Source organism: Gymnoscopelus microlampas, assembly GCF_963454915.1.
Source record: "Gymnoscopelus microlampas genome assembly, chromosome: 6".
Taxonomy (NCBI): Eukaryota; Metazoa; Chordata; class Actinopteri; order Myctophiformes; family Myctophidae; genus Gymnoscopelus; species Gymnoscopelus microlampas.
Window position 1 is genome coordinate 29,939,370 of NC_139943.1, and position 23,921 is coordinate 29,963,290.

At 41.9% G+C, this 23,921-nt stretch overlaps 1 protein-coding gene across 1 annotated transcript in view; it reads right to left on the reverse strand.

The window, feature by feature from the left end:
• The window catches only part of osbpl5 (oxysterol binding protein-like 5), a 107,309-nt gene that overhangs the window by 4,735 nt on the left and 78,653 nt on the right, over window positions 1-23,921 (reverse strand). The window contains exons 5-21 of the mRNA XM_084060924.1: window positions 21,524-21,604; window positions 20,736-20,837; window positions 20,327-20,530; window positions 19,450-19,652; window positions 12,201-12,420; window positions 11,398-11,582; window positions 10,222-10,303; window positions 8,163-8,261; window positions 7,896-7,992; window positions 6,141-6,239; window positions 5,765-5,862; window positions 4,496-4,585; window positions 2,816-2,952; window positions 1,969-2,148; window positions 1,211-1,343; window positions 843-957; window positions 156-258 (exon numbers count right to left, since the gene is read on the reverse strand). Coding sequence (XP_083917050.1) covers window positions 156-258; window positions 843-957; window positions 1,211-1,343; window positions 1,969-2,148; window positions 2,816-2,952; window positions 4,496-4,585; window positions 5,765-5,862; window positions 6,141-6,239; window positions 7,896-7,992; window positions 8,163-8,261; window positions 10,222-10,303; window positions 11,398-11,582; window positions 12,201-12,420; window positions 19,450-19,652; window positions 20,327-20,530; window positions 20,736-20,837; window positions 21,524-21,604 — 2,228 coding nt within the window. The remainder of the gene's footprint in view (window positions 1-155; window positions 259-842; window positions 958-1,210; window positions 1,344-1,968; window positions 2,149-2,815; window positions 2,953-4,495; window positions 4,586-5,764; window positions 5,863-6,140; window positions 6,240-7,895; window positions 7,993-8,162; window positions 8,262-10,221; window positions 10,304-11,397; window positions 11,583-12,200; window positions 12,421-19,449; window positions 19,653-20,326; window positions 20,531-20,735; window positions 20,838-21,523; window positions 21,605-23,921) is intronic.

A 23,921-nucleotide genomic window follows, 5' to 3' on the forward strand; every position in this document is an offset into this window, starting at 1 on the left:
CCCTTATTAGGTAGATCTATAACTCTTGAGAGCGTAAAATGACTGTGTGTGTGTGTGTGTGTGTGTGTGTGTGTGTGTGTGTGTGTGTGTGTGTGTGTGTGTGTGTGTGTGTGTGTGTGTGTGTGTGTGTGTGTGTGTGTGTGTGCTCTCTTCACCTCTGGATATCCTGCTGTGTTTTCTGTATGGACGTGATGGAGGCTTCTATCAAGGCGATGTCCTTCCCTTCCTTAATGCAGCGCGTGCACTGGTCTGAGAACTCTGCAAAAACAATGAGCATATCGTTGCTGTCGGGCAGAAACCTCTTATCTCCATATTTTAACATTTTGTGTTTTTTCATTATTTTGTATGTATTTTTTATTAAATTTAGAGTAGCCAATTACCCCTTTTTCTCCCCAATTTAGTCGTTGTGCCAATTGATTCCTCCCCACACACATTTCTGTGTTGTCACTGCTGTTGTATCCTACTGACTCACCTGCCAGTGAGGAGCCCCCACCAGGAGGACGTAGAGCCTTCATCCTACTTCTACCGCCCAACATTCCCTGCTTACATGTGCCACCCCAGCCCGTAGGATTAAGTGCAATAACAATTATCACCCTCCCCCGAACACGGGCTAAATGTATTCGTATAGACGCACGACAAAGCTGGTTCCACCTCGTGGATTCGAACCCACAACCTCCGTGGTGGTGGGCAAGGAACTTTACCACTGAGCTCTACCACTGAGCTTCTAGATTGGCTATTTTCAATATTTTTGAAGAAAGGTATTGAATATAGAGACTAAAACTAAGGACATTTTTCGATATGATTTTAGTGAGTTTTAGCTAATAACCGTGGCTGTGTCTTACCCTCGTTGTCGGAGGACTCGTGTGCAGGCTCTGGCGTGGTGCTGCTGCTCTCCGTGTTCTGACTGCATGTGGACGGCTGGGTGCTGGTCTTCCTGCGCTTCCCATTCATCTCAGCCTGGTATACACACACACACACACACACACACACACACACACACACACATTACACACTACACAAGCTAGGTAGCCGAGCGTGTTCAACATGAACCTGTCTGCAAGCAAACACAAGAGGAAGTTTGTTGTGTGTGTGTGTGTGTGTGTGTGTGTGTGTGTGTGTGTGTGTGTGTGTGTGTGTGTGTGTGTGTGTGTGTGTGTGTGTGTGTGTGTGTGTGTGTGTGTGTGTGTGTGTGTGTGTGTGTGTGTGAGACCTTCTGTTTGCTGGACCAGGGGTGACTGTATGAGAGGCCGTTGTGTCGCCTGTGTCGTGACTTCTCCTGGGTGTGGACCACTCCATCTTTCTCGTACTGAACCAGGCAGGTCTCTGGGTCCCACGGTTGCGTGCTGCACACAGACAACACAATCCTATTTAAACCATAGTCTAAGCTTCTTGAACACGCCTTCACAACACAGACTCGTCTCTCTCCCTCGTTTAAGGGCACCAGGGAAAACCCCCTGATCACATGACTGAAAGGAGCACGAGTTGAAATCACAGGCTTTCTGTGATTTGCAATGGAAATAAAAATGCAAAGTTCTTTAAGCATAAAGGAAGATAATATTTTGTCCAGTTATTAAATTGTATTTTATTTTATACAATGTCATTGTGAGATGTACAATGGTTTGATTTATTATACAGCTATGACTGCCACACACGTGGGTTGTCCTCAAATATTTCTACATGTTTTGAGGGTTATTTGAAATTCGAATGAACTAACTAACTAACTAATTACCTAACTAACTAACTACAACTAAACAACTAACCAACAAGATTTGTAGTGTATACCAGTGGTTCACAAACATTTTTATATCGAGGACTCACGGTTTGGTATGTAGTATTACCACAGGGACCACGGCTCCCCTTAACTCTGAGAGTGTACAAATGGAACCAAATGGACTCGTAAGCTGTGTATATGTCTGTGAAATGTGTGTGAATGGTGCATGGTGTGCGAGTGCGTCCGTCCATACATACTCTATGTGCTTGTAGGTCCACTCGGAGGTGACGGGGTGTAAGTGGAAGAGGCGTGAGTCGTAGGGCTTGTCTCCTCTCTCCTTGGCCTCTCTCCTCTGAGCCTCCTCCAGGACAAACTTCTCCTGGGTGGCCTGGTTCTGGTCCCGGTCCGAGATGGCTCTGGTCACATGCTGCCAGAGTCTGGGAAGGACAGCACAGGGTCCCCGCGTAAACATGGATTAAAGCTAAATAAAATCTCACGACTAACAATGTTAAACAAGAGTACAGTTTTCTTTTGCCTGATATGCCCAAAGTCTGAAAATTCTCCATCACAAAATCATTGGTTGAATGAACTTTCCTCTTATTGTACTCCTGAGAAGATCCTGTACAATGTAAGGAGAAGACCCAAAATATATAACAACATTTGGGGCTCTTTTCTGATATTCTGCCTTCATTAACTCCTGGTTGAGGTTATAATAGACCCCTTAACAGACGACGTCACACTGATAAGAACCAGTATGCGTGCGCAGGCCGGCACCAAATGAAACCCATTCTGTCATGTCTCGCTAGGACGCGCCTCACTAGCCAACACACCAGAGGAGGTTGAATGAACTGAAACCAGAAAACACCCCAAAACAATATGTTGGGAATTCATTTTCTTGCTTTGCTGTATAAAATAAAAATATCATTTTTAACATCTGCCCTGTGCAGCCTTTGTTTACGAAACCTAAAAGCCAAACAGAAATGTAATTTATGTTGTTCCAATGTTCAATGCCAAAAGCACAATTAAATCACTAATTGCAATTATTTGTGTGACAATGAATCGCCAAGTTAAAATGTCCCGATCATGACAGCCCTAGTCTAGTACCTCTCAGACTCAAACTCGCCCTGCTGCTCCAGCAGGACCACCTGTCTCTTGAGGCGGCCGTTTCGGACCTCCGGCGTGGGGTTCCACAGGGCCTCCTGCTGCCCTGTCTTCTTCTCACTGATGAACACCTCGCCGTCCTGGAGAGAAACAAAACAAACACATCAACAAAAACAACTATGGAATTTGTCTTGGGGTATTGCTATGTGGGGCAATTACCATTGAGTTACTGTGTGAATGGGGTATAAACTTATCAACAAATTGGCAAAATATAGTCACTGCCTCTTATCTCCATAATTTCTTCTTTTTTTCTGTAAATTAACACCCCTACGTGATCATACTACAGTGTCACACAAAGGTATCAAAAGTAGCATGCGCCGCATTCTGAGCTTGTACTGTAGATCTGCTACTTTTGCTATTTTTGAATTTGAATCCTGAAAAGTAACAGCTTTGGACATAATTATGAGGTTTCCACCCGTCAGGGAGAGACTGTTTGTGTTTCCACAACAATTGTTCTCAGGCCTAAAACAGACGCAGCATGCAGGATGACATAATGCCATGGTGGGAGCCTGCAGCACGCTGTCTGCAACGGCACTCTGTATATTCACAACAGACAACACACTGATCACAAGGAGAGTTAACCCATTCAATCCGGGTACGCATCTCAAAAATAGTGGATATACAAGCTATGAGCTTGTAGATCTGATTTTTTTAAATCGTGAAATTGTGTGCAAATCTTTGAATATATATATACATTTTTAACTCAAATCTTTGTTCCCTGGAACAAAATATTTTGAGAGGGGGGGGGGGGGTCCGCGGACAAATACATTTTGGGAGGTCCTTGTCATGAAAAAAGTTTGAGAACCACTGATATTACAGCAACATAAGTTGAAGGAGAAAAAAAAACATTTTTGATTGAAAGATTTGCACAAAGTTTCACGATTTTTCCACAGAAAAAAAATGCAGATCTACAGGCTCATAACTTGGCACTCACTATGAGCTTGTATATCTGCTATTTTTGAAGAGCCCAAAGTATAAAATAATGGTTAAAGCTAAAAAAAAAACTAAAATGACACACAGTATGCGTTCCCGAATTGAATGGGTTAATAATCTGTATTTATTACATAAAATAGGCTCCCAAGCATACATGATTATTGATTTCTGTATGAAAGGGTATTATATGGCATTATTTATGTCATAAAGAGGGATTTTGATGGCCTGGCGAGGGTCGTCGTGGCCTGTACCATTCATAAGGGAAACTCTAGAAATGTTAGCACCTCCACAAAAACAGAAATCAATCATTGCAAGACAGAGTCAATGACAGTGAAAGCCTGAGGGAAGAACCGTAAGGCGCAACAAAACACAGGAAGACAGAGCAGAATAGCAGAACAAGGACGGAAGGGGAATATCGTCTCTGTTGGGTGGAAACCTCATATGTCCAAAACTGTTAATTTTCAGGATTCAAATTCAAAAACAGCAAAAGCAGCAGATCCACAAGCTCAAAACACGTTGCTTCGCACCGTGGTTCGAGCTCGCGAATCTGCTACTTTTCATGCTTTTGTGCGACACTGTATGATCAGGTAGGGCATTTGTTTACGAGAAAACACAAAACGTTTATATATGGAGATAAGAGGTTTCTGCCCGACAGCAACGATGACATGTAGGGAGTCCCGCTGCGCTCACCCAGTGTCCATCCACGGTAGCCATTAGCTCCTCTCCCATGTGGATCTTCCCAGAGATCTGGTTCAAAGAGCAGGCACCTCCAAGGAAGGGCTGTGAGGAGAAGAACGCCCATTAAGATTAACACCTTCATCTCACAGTGGACTAAACAAAAACCAAAAAAAGAGACTAAAACGGCTTCTATAGCCCTATTCTGAGGTTATTTTAGTGGTTATTTTCTCCAAGGTAGGTTTTATTCTGGAGTTATTTTGAGGGTTATTTTCTCTAGGGTAGGGGAGGAAATGTAATCATTTAACAGCCCTACTCGTTGATAATAATGACGTCCCTATCAGCGGTGTCTGACTGAGTAGTCTCACACCACATAGCCAGGTGACCAGAGATAACTGCCTACTCATCTCTCAAGAACAGATTCAGGTAAAAAACAGCAGAGGGCGCTGTTTTTTCAATTGTTTTGACGATGGGTTCCCAGATTGACTGCCTACTGATACATCATCTAAATGCAAAGTAGGGGGCTAGAACTGGGGTGGAAAAAAACATTTTAAAACAAACAGTACTGCAGAACCAATGCAAACACTTTTAGGTTGTTCCCAGGATTGTTTTTCAGAGCAGTGGGTGTAGGTGTTGCTAGCGGTGGTTTTCTCCCATGTTTAGCACCACCAGCATCGAATTTACATTTCCCCCAGAAGATTGGTAGGCGGAGATCTCCAATCGTCTGGCTACACAAGAGTAATGTCTGTGTTTTATTCCCTCTAGGTGTTCTAATAATTTTTAGATTTACAGAGAGATTAATTGAATACGATAAACAAGCTCTTGCCAACCTCCTTGAGGTCCCCCAGGCAAAGTACTGTACCTGGGGGGACAGGGCTTTCTCTGTTGCTGACCCCTCCCTCTGAAATACAGTCCCCAACCATATCAAAGACGCTGCCCCCCCCCTTTAAAACCTCACTCAAAACCCACCTCTTCAGGGGATTTTTTCCCAGCTGAGGTGTAGTTAAGATGGCATGGCTACAGCTAGTTTGGTTTTTAACCTTTTGCTTGATTCCTGTATTGATTATCAGCACCTGGCCTAAATACCAGTATTAGATTTAGTTTTGTTTATGTCTTCCTGTCTGTGTTTGTCTTATTGATGTTTGCTGTTTTTATATTGTAACTCAACATCAATGTAAATTAGGTTAACGTCAGAGCCCCTCGAGCATGGATAAAGGTTAGAGATGAAAACGAAATGAAAATGAAATAACAGTTCAGTCACACTATCTTGTATATTAGGTTTACCTTCAGTTTGAACTCCAGCTCTGCCGCACACTTGGTTTTCTCGCACTCGATTGTGATCTTCCCTCCCATTTCAAGGCTCATTGTACCGTACAAGATACCTGGACATGGATGGAGGGTGTAGCGTTAGCACTGCCATCTGGTCACTATAGCACTACTGAGCACTACTGAGCAAAGTGGATCCCTGACGATTAATTGTCTACTGTAATTGCGATTAACAATTTAATTGTGTAACTTTTAATTGTAACCAACAAAGTATTCAATAAATCAGTCAAACTATATAAAGGGCATAAGTGGTTAACTTTCATTACGCTATAATAAATGTGAATATAATGTTGACTATAATAGTGAACATTATATTAACCTGAGAATCCGTTACCTTTGCAATGGGCGTAAGGCATAGTGATGATGTATTCCTCATCCCTGTTCAGCAACAGCAGCTTTGCTCTCCCATCCAAGATGGCTGACAGAGAGTTACCTTCAATCGGAGGACAGGGGAAAAAACAGGATGTTAAAGGCAGGGTTTCTGTTCACGGCAGCCATATTGACATAAATAGCAGGACATCACATCCTGTACAGGTGTTACCAATGATAGTAATTAAGGCTCTGATCCATTTGATGCAGAGCTTTCACAGTGAGCTCCCGTCCCTGACTCTGTTTGACCGGACTGGAACACAACCATAATTTGTGTCACTGGTAACACATGTTACAGGATGCATTACCCTAGTATTGCAGTGAAAAGGGTGTATTATCAGTGAATATCATTACTGTCAGGCAGAAACCGCCATCTACATATCTTTTTCTTTTTTTTTACCCATTAATGAATGCCCAATTAATTTCGTAATTTCGTTAATTTACGAAAAAACACAAAAAGTTAGAATATGGAGATAAGAGGTTTCTGACCGACAACAAGGATAAGACTACTACTGCCCTCCTGTGACAAACACTCACAACAATTACACACAAAGCCCTTCGTTGCGGTCGGCAGTAATGACGAAACAGAAGTCCCTGTTTCGTTGAGGCAGTACCAGCGGAAATGAAAAACAATGGAAAACAAATCGATGTTTCAGGCCAGAGTGTTTGGCACACAACACTGTGGACGGTGTTCTGCTAAATCCGTGAGCAAGGCTAATGGGATTTAACAAGGGTGCAATGCACCCTACTGTCAATGCACTGATCATATCGCATCAGTGCATTTAATGCAACTGCAAGAATGAATGTAGGAACACTGCGATAAAGCTGACCAGTCGATCTTCAGATTGAAAACTTGCTTGAGATAACACACAAAATATCACCGTTATTCTTTGTGAAAAGTTACGTTATTGTTGCAGGTTTTTTTTTTTTTTTTAAAGATTTGTTTGTGGTAGATTTTTATTATTTTTCATTGAAGAGGGACAGGGAAAGTAGTCTGACAGGAAGAATGGGGAGAGAAATGGGGGGAAGACATGCAGGAAAGGCCGACGGGAACGGGACGCGAACCCGCGGCACACTGCTATTAAGGATTTTCAACCAGGGTGCCTAGACCGCGACGCCACGGTCTAGGCCGTTGCAGGTTTTTTTTATGCATTCTAAAGTGTGGCTTTGTATAAAAAACTAAAATCCAGCCGAATATAGTCCTTTGAGCAAAGGTTGAATTAAGAATTCAAACGTCCATCCTTTTCTTAACTATACAATGATGTTTAACCAACGATTCCATTGAATTCAATGTGCTGCTTGTAACATGGCTGTATGCCTGTTGTTATTGAATGGCCTGTTGATCCTCTGACCATAGTTACAGTAGGCTATCTATGAACACGCCTAATTAAATGAGCACAGTGAACCAAATCCCATTAGATCCAACTAGTTTTTCAAAAGTCAGTATTTCTCTCTCTCTCTCACACACAAACACACACAGGTGTCCCCCCTTCTTTAAACAAACTGGCCATTTGCATGGCCTTCAAGCCCAGCAGGGCTGTAGTATTTACTATGCAGGATGTAGTTTGACACATTTCTCTGTAGATTTCTTTAAACAGCAAATTCCCCAAAACATTCAAAAACACCCAGTACACATGACATTCACTGGGTAAATACTGTACATGTACCCGTAGTTTCCCATTTATCCCTCTTTTCGAAAAGATAGTTCTGAGCAGCATACCATAGAACTTGGACTTGGCCAGGATACTGCCACTGATGCAGAAACCATCCTTCTTATTGCAGATGTAGAAGGCAGAGATGGGCGGATGGTGGGACACCTGGTAGGACAAGTGAGAGAGAGAGAGAGAGAGAATTGTGGCTCATAGAAACAAAAGTTTGAGAACCACTGATCTGCAGTATATGAATAGGGTTGTGATGAGATACTACAGGCATGCATCTGTGTGTGTGCGTGCGTGCGTGCATGCGATGGCTACGAGACAAGTCGAACCTGTTCTGCAATGTAGAAGGTACAACTGTTAGTTTGAGGATGAAGCCAGCAGCAGCGAAACGTCTCTCCCAAGATTGGATTATAAGGCTTCTTGAGACCCTGCAACAATAACAACATTAAGGATGACATGTTAATTCTGTATCCGCACACCCAACATATCGTTGCTGTTGGGAATATTTTAACGTTGTGTTTTTTTTGTAAATTATAGCCCTACTTGATCATACTACAGCGTCACACAGAAGCATCAAAAGTAGCAGATCCGCAAGCTCCAAACGCGGCGCAGTGTTTTGAGCTTGTAGATCTGATACTTTTGAACTTGAATCATGAAAAGTAACAGTTTAGGATGTATGAGGTTTCCACCCGATAGAGACGATATACAATGCGTCGCAGTGCTGTAGTGAGACGACACCGGCGTGCAACAAAGTATATATCAGGCTTTACAGCAGTCCATTTGTGTCCCCAGGTAGCTCAGTCAGGTAGAACGCTTGCCTTTCGAGCACAAGGTTTTGGGTTCGATCCCGGGAACCGCCAAATCGGCGTATTTAAGTACAGGGAGCTGATGGAAGGTGTTGTGCTCCACCTCAGCAATCCATCTCCCAGGGGGTCTAGTGCAGGGCAGGGGTCTTCAAGAGGAATTTGGGACCCCTAGGGGGCCCTCAGAGTTTCTACAGGGGCACCGCCAAATCTTGACTTTGTGTGATAGGAACTTTTTTGTTTTACATTAAAGGACGACTTCCGCCATTTTCAAACTATCTTCCTATAAATGGCCCTCACTAATGTTCATGATAAAATGGTACGATTTTTTTCTACTCGGTCTGTGTCTCATAGGAGGGCTGTGGACACGTCAGAAACCTGCCTATCAGTGACATCATCGTTAGGCAGGTTTTTTTCTCAAACATCTTATTTTTTATTTGTATAAGCGCGAGAACAATGGCTTCCATTATAGCATGCTAACTTTCCAGGAAGAGAAAGCCTCCAGTTTCTATTAGCTTGGATTCCGATTATGTCAGTGGTTGGTGGATTTCTGAACTAGACAGAAATGGTACCATATTATGGTACCATTTTATGAGCATTAGTGAGGACCAGATATATGAAGATATGTTGAAAGTGGGTGAAGTCGTCCTTTAACCACTTGAACCCTAGCATCCCTTTTCTGAGGGGAACATTAACAGAAAATAGCAGATCTACAAGCTCTGCTATTTTCAGCAAGTTTTCCAAGTATTAAGGGTTTGAAAGTACACATTAACATGAATCCAATACAACGCAAACAAGTCTATGAAGCTATCAATGGAAAAGTTTAATTTAAACACAATCTTATACAATATAGTGGGGGTCCCTGCTTCATCTCTCTCTCAGCTAAGGGGTCCTTGGCCTGAAAAACATTGAAGACCCCTTTTCTAGTGCATTGTCACGGGATAGAGTCCCGTGTTCTAGGATAATACTGAGAATAAGCCTCTCCGACCTACTTTTTTTGCTCCAATGAAGAACCAGTTAAACCAGTCATATCTGTTTCAAACCTTCTGTGGTGTGACTGGGTCCACAGTTACTCAGTGTTACATCAGCTTACAAAGGACAGAGGAAGTAGGGAGTGGGACAGCACATACAACTTAAGTTCAATTTATAAGCCATAGCCATGGTGTCTAAATTAGGCATTACTCTAGAACAGTCTTTCACAAACTTTATAACTTCAAGGACTCCCCGTAACTCTAGGAGATTTGTTTGACAGCACTGTCATGTTTTTTGTTTGTTTATACATTACCTTTGAAAAATAATATGTTGGATTCATGTTGATGTATTTTCAGACATTTAAAAAATGTTTTAAGAGTTCCAATAACGCAAAGATTTGGCGGTACCCCTGTAGTAATTCAAAAACAGCAGATCTACAAGCTCGCAGCGTGTCAGTGATGCGCTGTGAGCTTGTACATTGGCTATTTTTGAAAATATATTAAAATATAATCTTCTCTCCTGCCCCCCCAATCACCCACACACAAAGAAAAACCACGAAGTAAGCCCTACACAAATATCCACGTCTAAAATGAAAATAAGACTAATGAATGACCTTGGGCTTCTTGTAGAAACCGGACAGGTACCATCTCAACACCTGCTTGATCCGACCGTACGCGCTCTCCTCCAGTGCAGCTCTGAGATGGAGGAAAATAAAGACACATAATCAATAACACATTTCCATTACAGGGAAACAAATTCACCCATATCGAGTGTAGTTGTCTGAATGGATTAGTAAATCCTGGTGTAATTAACTACTCAACACCAGGATTGTCAAAAACTGAGGGAATAGCAGATGTCTATTTTTCTGCTATGTTTAATAAAAACATTTAACACATTGTGTGCCAGAGGTTTATTAAAATAGGGTACATCTAGTGCCAGCATATCTTCCATCCACTTACGTTGACACGTTTCGTGCTGCCCCGACGCAGAAGTGCATGTAAACAAAGCGTGCGTGCGAGACGGCGGAGGGTCCCGACTAACGCCTGGAACAATAATATTTCTAATGCGATCCTCCATTGCAGAGTGATCGCCGATCGAAAACGTCTCACTTCCACCACGTTAAAAAGAAATGGAGATATTAAGCTTTTAGTCAAGGAGTTAACATTGGAGCGGCCGACTGGAAGCATTTTTGACATGGATCCAAATCCGGCCTCTTCTTCTTAGAGACTCCTTGGATGATCCCAAAGTTCCGTTAGAGCGCCTCACGTGGGAAAAATATATTTTTTCAAAATGGGCCAAAAACGGTCCGGACCGTTTATGGCACATAACGCACAGCTTCTCAAAGCCACTCAATGTGTTAAGTATAAAATGTACAAATAATATGGCCTATTTTCGCCATAATACATTATTTATTTTGATTATGGGTACATTGTGCTTCATTTCTTTGTATATTTACGTTATTTTATTGCATTTGTGTATTTTATGTATTAGTTGTGTTTTTACTGTTTGTATACTGGATGCCAGTGTGCCAAAGGCAAATTTCTATTTCATGTTAAATTTAATGGACAATAATGTTTTCTTTGTCGTTATCATTATCAGTATGTATCCAATTTTTGTTTACAAAGCCTAAAAGGCAAGCAGAATAGATAGAATACATTTAAATGTTCCAACGTCCAATGCCAAAAACACAATTAAAACGCTAATAACCGGAATCCCTGACAATCAAATCGCCAAGTAAAACAGTCATGATTGTGACAGTACAGCCCTATAGATCCTGAGTGCTACTGACTGGGAGAGCAGGTCGGCGTGGTAGTAGTAGTCGGACAGCTTGTCCAGGAAGGAGCGTGGCTCCAGGATGAAGGTGGGCAGCACCACCTTGGACAGGTCCATGCCCGGCCGCAGCTGCTTCAGCAGGGTCCAGATCAGGCCCTTGTTCTCCTCCGATACCGTCTCCGTCTGGGACGCCTCGCCAGCCTAGGGATACGGGACAAACACACACAGACGGAAGCTAAGCTAAGGCTATGATGGCGACTATTAGGGCAGCAGCTGTCAGACTTTTTCGTGCCCTTCCTTTTCACCGTGAATAAAAGCATGACCCGTATCTTATGACACTGCATCATTGTAGAGCAGTGGTTCTCAACCTTTTAAGGCAGTAGTTCTCAAACGTTTTTGTGCCAAGGACCCCCAAATTGATATATATTTGGCCGCGGACCCCCATTTGATGATGTTTTGTGCCAGGGACCCCCAGAAGAGAAGATTTGTGTTAAGAAAAACTTCACAATTATTCCAAAAATACTTTTAAATGGCCAAACGTATACATGGATAAAGTGGCTAAAATAATTATGATGCTATATTAACAAATTTAGCTGGGGACCCCCCCCTGGATTTTTCATGACTTTGAAACCAAATTGTATATACTTAACAAATGTTTTCAATCATTCCAATATGGCTGGGTGGTTTATAACATATTGTGTGGTCTGACAAACTTTGAATACATAATACTGCTTATAGGCCTACTCATACTGGGTTAGGGTACTTCCCGTTTATGGGCTTTCTAAATCACACGGTCATGGCGTCACGCCGCTGTCTCACCTCCGCCATCTCCTCCGGCCCCTGCTCTACGTAGGCCGTGGCGTGCAGCCCCGGGGACGGCGCCTCGTCCGATTGGTCCATGTCGCTCTCCTCCGTCACCCTCGCACCGTTCTCATTGGCCACGCCGTCCCAGTCCTCCTGGCCCTCACGCTCCGATTTGTCCGAGCAGCCGTCATGCTCCATGTGGTGATTGATGCCCAGCAGCACGGCGTCATTCAACCTAAAGGCGGCGAGACACAAACAAAAAAACGGAATGCTTAGATCTGTGGCTGTGAACCCTTTTTTTTGACGCCCTACTTGATCAAAAAACACAAAAAGTTAAAATATGGAGATAAGAATATATAATTGATATAAAAGACAGATGAATGACGGCATGTGATGTTACAAATCCAATAAATGCCTCTTAAATGTCCGTTTTTAAAAAATCATAAAAAAAAAAAAACATTCAACAAAACAAAAAACATGATTTTGTACCACAACAGATAAGTGTCTGCCTTGAAGCGCTGAGGGACTTTAAAGTCCCTTGTGTGTGTGTGCGACTGTGACATTCACACCTCTCTGGGCTCACTGATTGTGTGTCTGTTTGTGATGAGTAATGCCGTCACGCTGGGCTGACCCTGAAGTGCCTGTTGGTCACATCGCTATGGCAATGATGGTTGACATTTTACACCACTTGTGGGGCACAAGTGGTGTAAAATGTCAACGTGCTGTTTACATTTCTGACTAATAAAGTATTCAAAAGCCTCTACAATAAGGTTACATGTAACGGGGCCATGTTAATTCCTCAGTGTTAACCACTTAAACCCCCAGCATCCGTATTGTGGGGAAAGCTTTCACAGAAAATAGCAGACTGACAAGATCACGACGTGTCGGCTATTTCCTGCGAAAGCTGTCCCCCACAATAACAGAAAACAGTATACAGGTAGAGTCCTGAGGGACTCCGCTCAACCATATGGGGTTTAAAGTGGTTAATTTATCCATCAGTCCTTTCACACCAGGAGTGACGCAAATCAACAATACGAAAATGCATCAACGTATGATTTTGGTGATGCTTCATACATACTGGTTCTAGGCTTGTCACAATTATTACATGACCGCCTATTCGCAATTATCTTTTGCATGCATTGTAATTTTGACCTAAACGCCAAAAATAAATTGAATTGTATTCATAATGTTCCAATGTTCAATGACAGAAACACAATTAAATAGTTAATCGCAATAATTTGAGAGAGAATTAATCGTCAAGCAAAACTTCATAATGGTGACAGCCCCCTAGGCTCATGCTTTAATGTGTGGAGGTCCTCATAACACAAACAGCAGCTTCACAGATGAAATAAACGCTCGCGGTATGTATAGACCTTGAATTTAACACTGAGGACTTTACTGTGTGCACGGAGACATGCATGAGCGCACGCACACAAACAGGCATGCACGCACACGCAGACACTTGCACTTCCACGCACAAACGCACGTCCCCGCACATAATAAAACTAATAAAATTCTGGGATTACATTTTTATCAGATACCGGATAACGGATTGATCATTCTTATTGATACATTGAGCCGTCTCCAAGCAACCAAATCAAACAAGAGAGGAAAACAGTGGGAATTCAACGCATGCGGTGGCATTGTGTCCAAAAGGCCACGAGGAGGACAGAGGACACAGAGGACACAGAGGGACAGTGAGACTGACGGGGAAATGAGGACTCCGGGCTAAAGGGGAACGTCATGGATCCAATCTACCAGCCAATGGAAAAGACTCACAGTAGAGCTTTGTGTACTGTGGTGACTGGGGGACACACGCACACACACACACACATACTGTACATGCACACTCACACAGACAGACAGACAGACTCACAGCGTTGTATGCACACTGTATCGGACAACACACACATCATTTTTAACAACACACAGAGAACACAGACAATATGTCAGAAACCCTTGTATCTGATCAGGAACACGATGGCAGGAATTAGGAAAAACTGCAAAAATTTGTTTTTAGATGCAAATGTAAAAAATAAATGGCTACATGGATGGATGAATGAATGAATAAATAATGAATCTGCAAGATGCCATTCCTGCAGACTGCACGATTGGCTGTGCAACAACAGTAAATTATTAACACTGGAGAGAAAACGTCTCTTACCTGACAAACATACAGCACAGATAATAAGCCTTCCCCTCGTCTCAAAAACGCACCACCTCCGACAGGTCTATTTAAAAATCCAAACACACGCAACAGTCTGTCTGTTCCTGCCTGTCCTTTAACCAAGCCCAGTCATTTACCATTTATGGACAGTGTGTATGTGACGTGTATGTATGTATTTCTATGTAATGTACTGTATGTGTGTGTGTATATATATATCTCCATTCAGGATGTAGCGACTGAAACGTGCAGATTTGCTTCCCTCTCAACACCATTCCTGCTTCCTCAATTTGTGCATGTTCCTGTGTGTGTGTGTGTGTGTGTGTGTGTGTGTGTGTGTGTGTGTGTGTGTGTGTGTGTGTGTGTGTGTGTGTGTGTGTGTGTGCGTGCGCACACAGCAGCCACTTGATTGTACCAGTGTGTGTGTGTGGGTGTGTGTGTGTGTGTGTGTGTGTGTGTGTGTGTGTGTGTGTGTGTGTGTGTGTGTGTGTGTGTGTGTGTGTGTGTGTGTGTGTGTGTGTGTGTGGCAGTGTGTCTGCTGTCTCTTTCTGGGTGGTGTAAAAGATTTCTATGCTGCTCAATCGTCGTGCTCCTCTCCGAGTCAGCTGACTCAGACAGGCAGCTCCGATTGGCCGGCAGAGAGGAGGGAAGGATGGGTTTGACTGGAGGGAGGAGGAGGAGGAGGAGGAGGAGATGGAGGGGTGGGGACAACAGGGATGTGTAATGGAGAACATAAACAGAGACCAAACGCAACCGGTTTTTCGAGGCACTTGTGGCAAAATAGACCCAATAAGGCATGTCTTTGTGCATGGTAGAGTGTGTAAGCAGTGCCATAATGCAAGTCTTTGTTAGCACACACAAATGCACATTAAATAAACACATACATATAAGGCTCATTAAAATGCTTTTAATAATTGGAAGTAGGTATAAATGAGAAGTAACCGGAAATATTGAACTGGACAAAGTTTAGATCCACTGATGAATTTGCAATGAATGCATGAATGAATGAATGAATGACAGACAGCTAAACCTTGAAATATTGCAAATGTTCCAAAAAGCTTCATACCAAGTTATGCTTACATGTATAACAGCAAACGCACAATTATCCTGTTTTTTGCACACTAGTTTTCTAATGTGACACAGCTCTGTTTACACATCTCTTTATTCCCGATCATATCAATTTAGTCGAGACTTTGTACTGTAATTACTATGATTTACATTTTTACCTACAGTATATTATCATGATTGGGGGGGGGGGGGGGGGGGGGTTCCAGGGGGTCCCCAGCAAAAGTAGTTAACATAGCATCACAATCATTGTAACCACTTTATTCATTTATATGTAGGCTATTCAAAAATATCAGATCTACAAGCTCACTGCAAGCTTTTACATACATCTTCTCTTCTGGGGGTCCCTGGCACAAAACCTTTTCAGATGGGGGTCCGTGGCCAAATATATAAATCAATTTGGGGGTCCTTGACATGAAAAAGGTTTGACCCTGTGGTATGGTTCAAGGTTTAGATCCGGCACTTGCGGTCAAGTTCATCCTGGCCTGGCCTTCTCCCAGGCATTTAATAACATTACTAGGCAGGTCACTAATCTCATAAAATGGATGTCTTGTTTATGCATGTCAGAAATCATGTCACGTCTTTATCATGCGGATCGTTTTGTTCAGCCAACATCTAAATGAATCGTCAATGGGATTAATTGAATTAAGTGGCTCATGTAACCACAGCTGACGGGGCATTCAGAATGAGTTTTGGGTTACAGTGTCCCGTCCCGATAATGTAACTGACTGTAGTTACAGTACACAAGGTCCCGGTCCTAAATTACATTTAAATGACATTTCATGGCCATCTAGTCTGTGATAGTTCTGGACGGCCCATTCAAAATGTGTATTTATTTATTTTTTTACAACTGTTCACATTGTTACGTTTTTTTAACAAATTTCTCTCCAAGCTAAATAACATGTGATTAAATGAGCCACTTTAATAATTAAAGCTGCACTATGTAACTTTCCTCTTCTACCCCGGATTTGGACCCGGTTTCCAGTGCTGACATTTTTACCATTGAGCTACTAGAGCCTGTGTGTCTAGGTGAGACATGACCTTTGACACGCTCTAAATGTCTCAATAGAAGGGCAGGGAGACAAAATAACCACCAAAGTGTTCAAAGTTAACAATTTTGTAGTTATATTGTATTAATCATACAGATTGGACAAAATTTGATTTTATTCATCCTTTTTTTTCAAGGCAAACTAGATTTTTTTAAATTCCACACTTTTCCAGATTCAAATTTCAAGACCATTTTTGACATCCGAGACATCTGTTGACATGTAAATAAATAGTTTTAAAAAGGTAACAGAAAGGAATTGCACAGTGACGACATTACGAGTGGAGGAAGTTTGCTAGTTGTACAAACTGTATTGACTTGGTCCTTGGTATAATATTGACCTATAGACGTGTATCGTAAATGTCTAGCATCAACGATACACACTCACAGGCCACTTTCCAAACGCACATTATCTTATCTATTTCTAATCAGCCAATCACATGGCAGCAACTCAATCCATTTAGGAAGCACACAAGGTCAAGTACTGTACTTTGATGATATGATATTTGATATATGATATTTACCCCACTTGTGGGAGGTGGCCGTCATTGGCATGGCAATGTCCGACAGAAACACATAACAATGTTTAGCAAAATAACTATGAATGACTCCTACATTTTCACATTTTTCTTTCAAACCCATTTGGGAGGAGGTGGATTATAAGGCCCGTGGGGCAGAGCTGTTTGGCAGGCTGTGATGTACTACAGGCAGCTCTGTGTAGGAGGGGGCGTTCAGTCGTACGTCAATACTTCTCTGTCGGGTGGAAACCTCATATGTCCAAAACTGTTACTTTTCAGGATTCAAATTCAAAAGCATCAAAAGTAGCAGATCGACAAGCTTGAAACGTGTCGCTTCGCGCCACGTTTCGAGCTTGTGGATCTGCTACTTTTGATGCTTTTGTGTGACATTGTAGTATGATCAAGTATGGTGTTAATTCATGAAAAAAATAAAAGTTAAATAACGGAGATAAGAGGTTTCTGCCCCGACAGCAACGAATACTTCTTGCCTTGCTTTTTCAATGACGTCAAACTCGTTCTCCTGGCCCACACTCTCTCTCCCCCTGTGGTATAAACTTAGTAGTCGTACTGTCTGACTGCTCTAAAAACGCCATGAAAAACACTCTTGCTTGAACGATCAATACATTGTTTTGTTGAAATTAGGATCACACTAGAGGATAGGATATGCCCGAGATTCACTCCAGATCTAGGCTGGGGTACGGTATGTCATGTATTAGACACTGTATTTCCCTCTAATAAGCTTATGAATGGAGCTGATTGCCATGCATTCTCTCCCACACACCTCATTCACAACAAAGAATTAAGACTGAGAAGCGTGAGGGAAACAATCCAAACGCTGCGACGTTAGTGCAGTGGTTCTCAAAGTGGGGTCCGGGGACCCCCAAGCTCACAGCTGCGAGCTTGTACATCTGCTATTTTTAGATTTTTTAAAAATCTCATAAATGTTTGGAACATTTTGAATAATTAAGATATTTTTTTACACAAATATTCTCTTTTAGGGGGCCCTGGCACAAACACAAGTCAGATGGGGGGGGTCTGTAGCCAAATACATATCAATTTTGGGGGTCCTTGGCACAAAAGCGTTTGAGAACCAGTGATGTATTGACACATGTATTGTATTTCTCTCTAATGTGCTTATGAATGGAGCTGTTTGACATGCATTCGCCCACACACCTCATTCACAACAAAAGAAGACTGAGAAGCATGAGTGTGAAACAATTCAAACGCTGAACATTTGGAAGCGAGTCAGTCTGGATTCCAGGCTATGTTTGTGCTACTAGTTAGGGAAAGTTAACCACATTTTTGACCAATCTGCAAAATAAATGCTTACCAATAGCTTTCTACACAAATGTGTTCATAAAGGTGTCTACTAATGCCTCTCAAGTTGTTCCAACCCACTATAACATGAGACAATTGGCCAATATGAACTTGTGGGATGTCTAATTATGGGTTTTTGGGGGTCCTGAATCCATTCCAACCATTAGTTTTTAGTACAAAATGACTCCTGGCCATAAAATCGGCCACGCCTACTTTTTAGGGGGTCTATCCATTAAATTGTGGTGCCCGTAATTGTCACTTATTTATCTTTGTTGAGTGGTATATTTTGATTATTGGGGTTCTTAGAAAGCCAAATAAAGATATCACCATTTTCTACTGTTGTGTTTAGTTTGCGAAATGTGCATAAATAGCTAATTATTGGACGCTATTAGCATTAGTATTTATGCTAATAATTGATACAGGTGATCTGAGCGTAGGTGTGCTTGCATAGCTGATGGTACCATCGGGTTGCAAGACAAAAGACATCAGTGTCAGTGAACTCAGTCTAGAGATTTGTTGCCCCTCTTTAGACAGCATCCATGCTGTGAAGGTCAGGATTATCCAGCCTCTTTGTGCGAGCTACCAGCTCAGTGGCCTTGTGGCTAGAGCGTCAGCCCTGAGATTGGGTTAGGGTTAGGGGTTAGGTTAGATTAGATATCCCACAAGTTAGGGTTAGGGTTAGACATCCCACAAGTTCATACTGGCCAATTTAAAAATGTCCAGTTTTTTTGCCCAGGCCCTCCGGGTACACCAACTTTGATGGCTGCCACGAAGTTTCCCATGGGAGTTGGGTTGGAACAAATTGAGAGGTGTTAGTAGACACCATTATGAACACATTATTTTGTGAAGAAAGCTATTGGCAAGCATTTATCTTGCCGATTGGTCAACAACAAAAAATTAACTAACTATACTCTCAAGACAGATTCTGCTAACAGCAGAATCTCTCAGCACCACTGCCCTAATCACGTAGTGTTGCTGTTAGTAGGAATAAACACAGAAACACCTGAGAGGAAGTGGGCTATGAAAGGGGAGGAGCCAAACCAAGTTCCTGTTTCTACACAAAAAAGGAGGTGGTGCCCCCAGAGGCAAAAACAAAAAGGGGGGGAAAAATCCCTTCTTTTTTTTACTGAATGGGTTCCCAGATTGTCTACTCACTGCAGCAGGTCGGTGTCGCTGAGCGAGGCGGTGCTCATGTCTCCCTCTCTCCTGGGGGTGAGTTTGTAGAGGCTTGAGCAGCTCAGAGCCAGCTCCAGGGCGTCCATCCAGCACCGGCCGTCCAACTTGGACGCCGCTCTGAAGATTAGGTAGTTGCTGGGCAGAGGCTGAGTGATGGAGCCCACATTCTCACCTTTGGGACCCTGGTGGCGAAGAAAATAAAAAATAATAATAATTAACTACTACAGCTCCTGTCAAGAGTCATTTAGGTTGCCAGTGAGATCACTTCCAAGTCCGACTCAATATGATCATGAGAGTCTTTAATGTTTGTATTCGTTACAGGCAGTAGGGCTTAGGGTTGTCATGATCATGGAATTTTACTTAACGATTAATTGTCACACAAATAATTGTGATCAACGATTTAATCAAATTTCCGTTTTTTCCTTTTAAGCTTTGTAGACAAAAATCTAATCAAAAATAAATAAATGTATTATGGCTAAAACAGGCCATATACATTTATTAAAAGTACTAAGAATTTTGTTTTAACTAGCGGAAATAGCTGATCTACAAGCTCACAACTACTTTTGAAAATGTATACAGATGAATGGAAACAATTAAGGTTATTGCAAGAATAATTGCGATTGTCATAATTCGTACTCTCTGTCGGGTGAAAACCTGTCCAAAACTGTTACTTTTCAGGATTAAACTTAAAAACTTTCAGGATTAAACTTAAAAATTCAACTTCACATTTTTCAGGATTAAACTTCAAAATGCGTTGCGTTTTGAGCTTGTAGATCTGCCACCTTTGATGCTTTTGTGTGACGCTGTAGTATGACCAAGTAGGGCGAATTGTGAGAGGCCTAAGGGGACTACTGACCTTGACAGTCCAGATGGACTTGTTGAGCGGGTGGTAGAGCTTGAAACAGAAGCCGTCCTTCTTAGAGGGCCTCTCGATCAGCTTGCAGGCGTTCAGCAGAATGGTGCCCACCCAGTGGTCTGACTTGGGGCTCTTGTAGATCAGGAGAACCCCAGGCCTCAGGGCACACCACAGCTTGGTCCAGCTCTTTAGAGAGCCACGGATCTGAAGCCAGACGCGTATAAGTTTAAAATACGGTCACCTATTTACAAGGTTTCAAACATGGAAAATAAAATAATGCCAAGGGAAAGATTCTGGAATCCAAATGACTGAAACCATTCATTACAACTGAGAACTTCTAATCAATGTGATAGTGGAAATAAACGTCTTTTGTTTCATGATGTTACCATGTTAATACTGTACTGTATACCTTTAGCCAGTTGGACATGATGATAACAGTGGGGTCCTTCAGGGCAGTAAATAACTCTTTGGCTGCCCGCTTCTTCTCCGTACGGTAGTTCTGCTTCTGGACCTGTGGCATGACGCACACATACACCTTCATGAATCATCACTCTCAGCCTGGCAGGCCTACCAAGCACCACCACTAGGGGGGAGTATAGTCAAAGGAGATTTTGTGCAGGAGTGGTTTGGGTTGTTGTCACAACCTTTCTTTAAAAAAAAATATATATATATATAATTTTGAATACAATTCAAAAAGAAGATACAAAACAACTAAAACAAAAAAGCTAATCAAACTGAATCAAATTGAAACCACATTAATTTGAACGTCAAACAAAGTAAAACACCAGCAAAATGTGTTAATATAGCGTCAAAATCATTGTAACCACTTAACCTTATACTTTGGCTATTCAAAAGTAGCAGATATAGAGCTTGCAGATCTACTATTTTTGAAAATCTGTGCAAATCTTTATATATATAATATATATGTATAAACATGTATATGTATATGTATTATTATATTTGTATATGTATATTTTTAAGCGAACATTTTTAACTCTTAGCTACTGGAGGTCCCTGGCACAAAATATTTTCAGATGGGGGTCTGCGGCCAAATACAGATACATACAGAATATATACAGCAATTTATTTGACATCATGCAAAGTACACTTGTAAATCTGAGAGTTTACAGCTGTAACCAAATGGACCCAGTCATTTCACTGTGTATGTGACATGGGGAGGAGATGTGACTAGGGTACCTTCAGAGACTCCTTGCGGTCCAGCTTGTCTGTGGGGGAGGTGTCGTCCTTCTCCACATCATTGAACAGCTTGGACTCGGACTGATGGGGGCAGAAGGGTGGGGGTCAAGGTCAAATATATGCCACAAATATACAGGGGCAAAGGGCAATAATGCACACACGCACACACACACACACACACACACACACACACACACACACACACACACACACACGACTGACACAGTTGCTGTCAGGCAGAGGTTTCCGTGTTTTTTCATAAATTAACGCCCTACTTCACACGTCACACAAAGGCATCAAAAGTAGCAGATCTACAAGCTCGAAACGCCGCGCGAAGCGACGCCTTTTGAGCCTGTAGATCTGCTACTTTTGCTGTTTTTGAATCCTGAAAAGTAACAGTGTTGGACATATGAGGTTTCCACCCGACAGAGACGATATGATACATGCATACTGGTACGTACATACGTATTCATACATGCATACATATAGATCAGCTATTTTCATTTCTTTAAAAGCTATTTTGAAAATACGGGGGTTCGCAGCCAGAGGCTATGGTGGTCCCTGCAATGGTTTGGGGACCCCCTCATCTCATGTAGAGTGATACTGTAACATGTGTACCACATCACTGCTTTGTCTGTAAAGTGCCTACATGGACTAGCTCCTCCTCCAATGGGGGAGGAGTTTATCCACAGGAAGAGAGACACTGGACGTGGCAGTAGGTCAGACACCAGAGGAGGACTGTGAGCTCCACCGTATAGGCAGACCGCTTTCGGACAGAATGTCCTCTCCATCAGGGGAAGCCTACGATGTCACTCTGGGACAGCAGATGTGAGCCATCCGGCTTTTAAAAGTAAAGTGGGCAGGGAATCATTTACTTACATTGGAGCCACACAGTGGAACAACCCCCAAACCAGTGTGAAACTGACAACCAATCTGAGGTCTTTTAAGCGGCAGACAAAAGCAGGTCTATTTGAAAAGGTTCCCCTATAGAGAGTCAGTGGACTAGGGAAAGATAAGGGAGCACTTGTTCGTATGTATGTACTGTATATTTAATGTCATGTGTTTTGTACTGTAATGTATTGTAACTTGTATTGGCTGTTAAATGTGAGAGGACCTCAACGGAATTAAGTCTCAGGACTTTCTTGTGTAATCCTCGAACTGCTGTAACCATGTGGTTTTTCTTTTCAAATAAATCAAATCAAATTAAAAAAAGACAGTGGTTACATATCAACGTCCGTTATTTATTCAGCGTTCGAGCAACGGACCACCGTTTGATGAGATTTAGACTGTCAGATCCAAAACTTAAGAAGTTATTAAAGAATATTTTGTTATCGTTGGATAAGATTTTGTCAAAATAACAATTCTTCTACATTCTCTAATTGTGTGACTTCTTGTAAATGAAGTAATGCAGATGTTTATAATTTAACTCTTGAGAGCGTAAAATGGAAACTCCTCAAGGACCACTGGTGGTCCCCGGACCACTGGTTGAGAACCACTGCTCTATGGGAAAGCCCCACCTTGTTTTTAGATTTAGTTCTAAAACACAAATACAACAATTGCTAAAAATGTCTCAAGCATGTGACCATTGACTCATTTTAAATCTTAGATGTGTCAAAATAGGTTTAGCCAGTTGTCAGTTAGGCTTAAATTAGGTATGGTATTTGTATTGTTTATTTGTAGACAGTTTTTTTTTCGCTATTTGTTGTGTTGTCACTGTGGTGTATTTGTATGTGGGACTACGGCTGGTAATGAGCATCTAGCTAAATCCGGCATATAAACATAAAATCATGTGTATTGATTGAAATGTTCATTAAGATGCACGGTCCCGGAAATAGATGAAAAAGTAATCACGCTGTGGTCAGCCAGGACTGCAGCAGTCATGTGGTGTTTGTGAGTGACTCGGTCTGACCCTACTTGAACCATCAACCCAATGACCTGCAAGCTGAGATAGCTGGGGGCTTAGCGACACAGAGCACTGTAGCATCCAATATTATCCAGTCCGTCAGTCAGTCATTCAGTCAGTGGTGGAAAAAGTACTCGAATGTTTTACTTAAGTAAAAGTATCAATACTGCAATGTAGAAGTACTCTGTTACAAGTAAAAGTCCAGAATAAAAAATGTACAAAACTGTTTTTATTTTTTTTGTATGCCCGTATTTCCACAATGTGATTACAGAATGTATGAAAATGTAAATAAAATTGAAGTGCAAAAAAAAAAAAAGTGTTGGTATAAAAATGTACTTAAAGTACCAAAAGTAAAAGTAGTAAAATGTTTGAAAATAGCAGATCTACCAGTTCACAACACGTTGTGAGCTTGTAGATCGGCTATTTTCAAATAGCCTAGGTATAAAATAGAGCTAAAGTGGTTAATGTATGTTTTAGAATGTAATACTTTATATC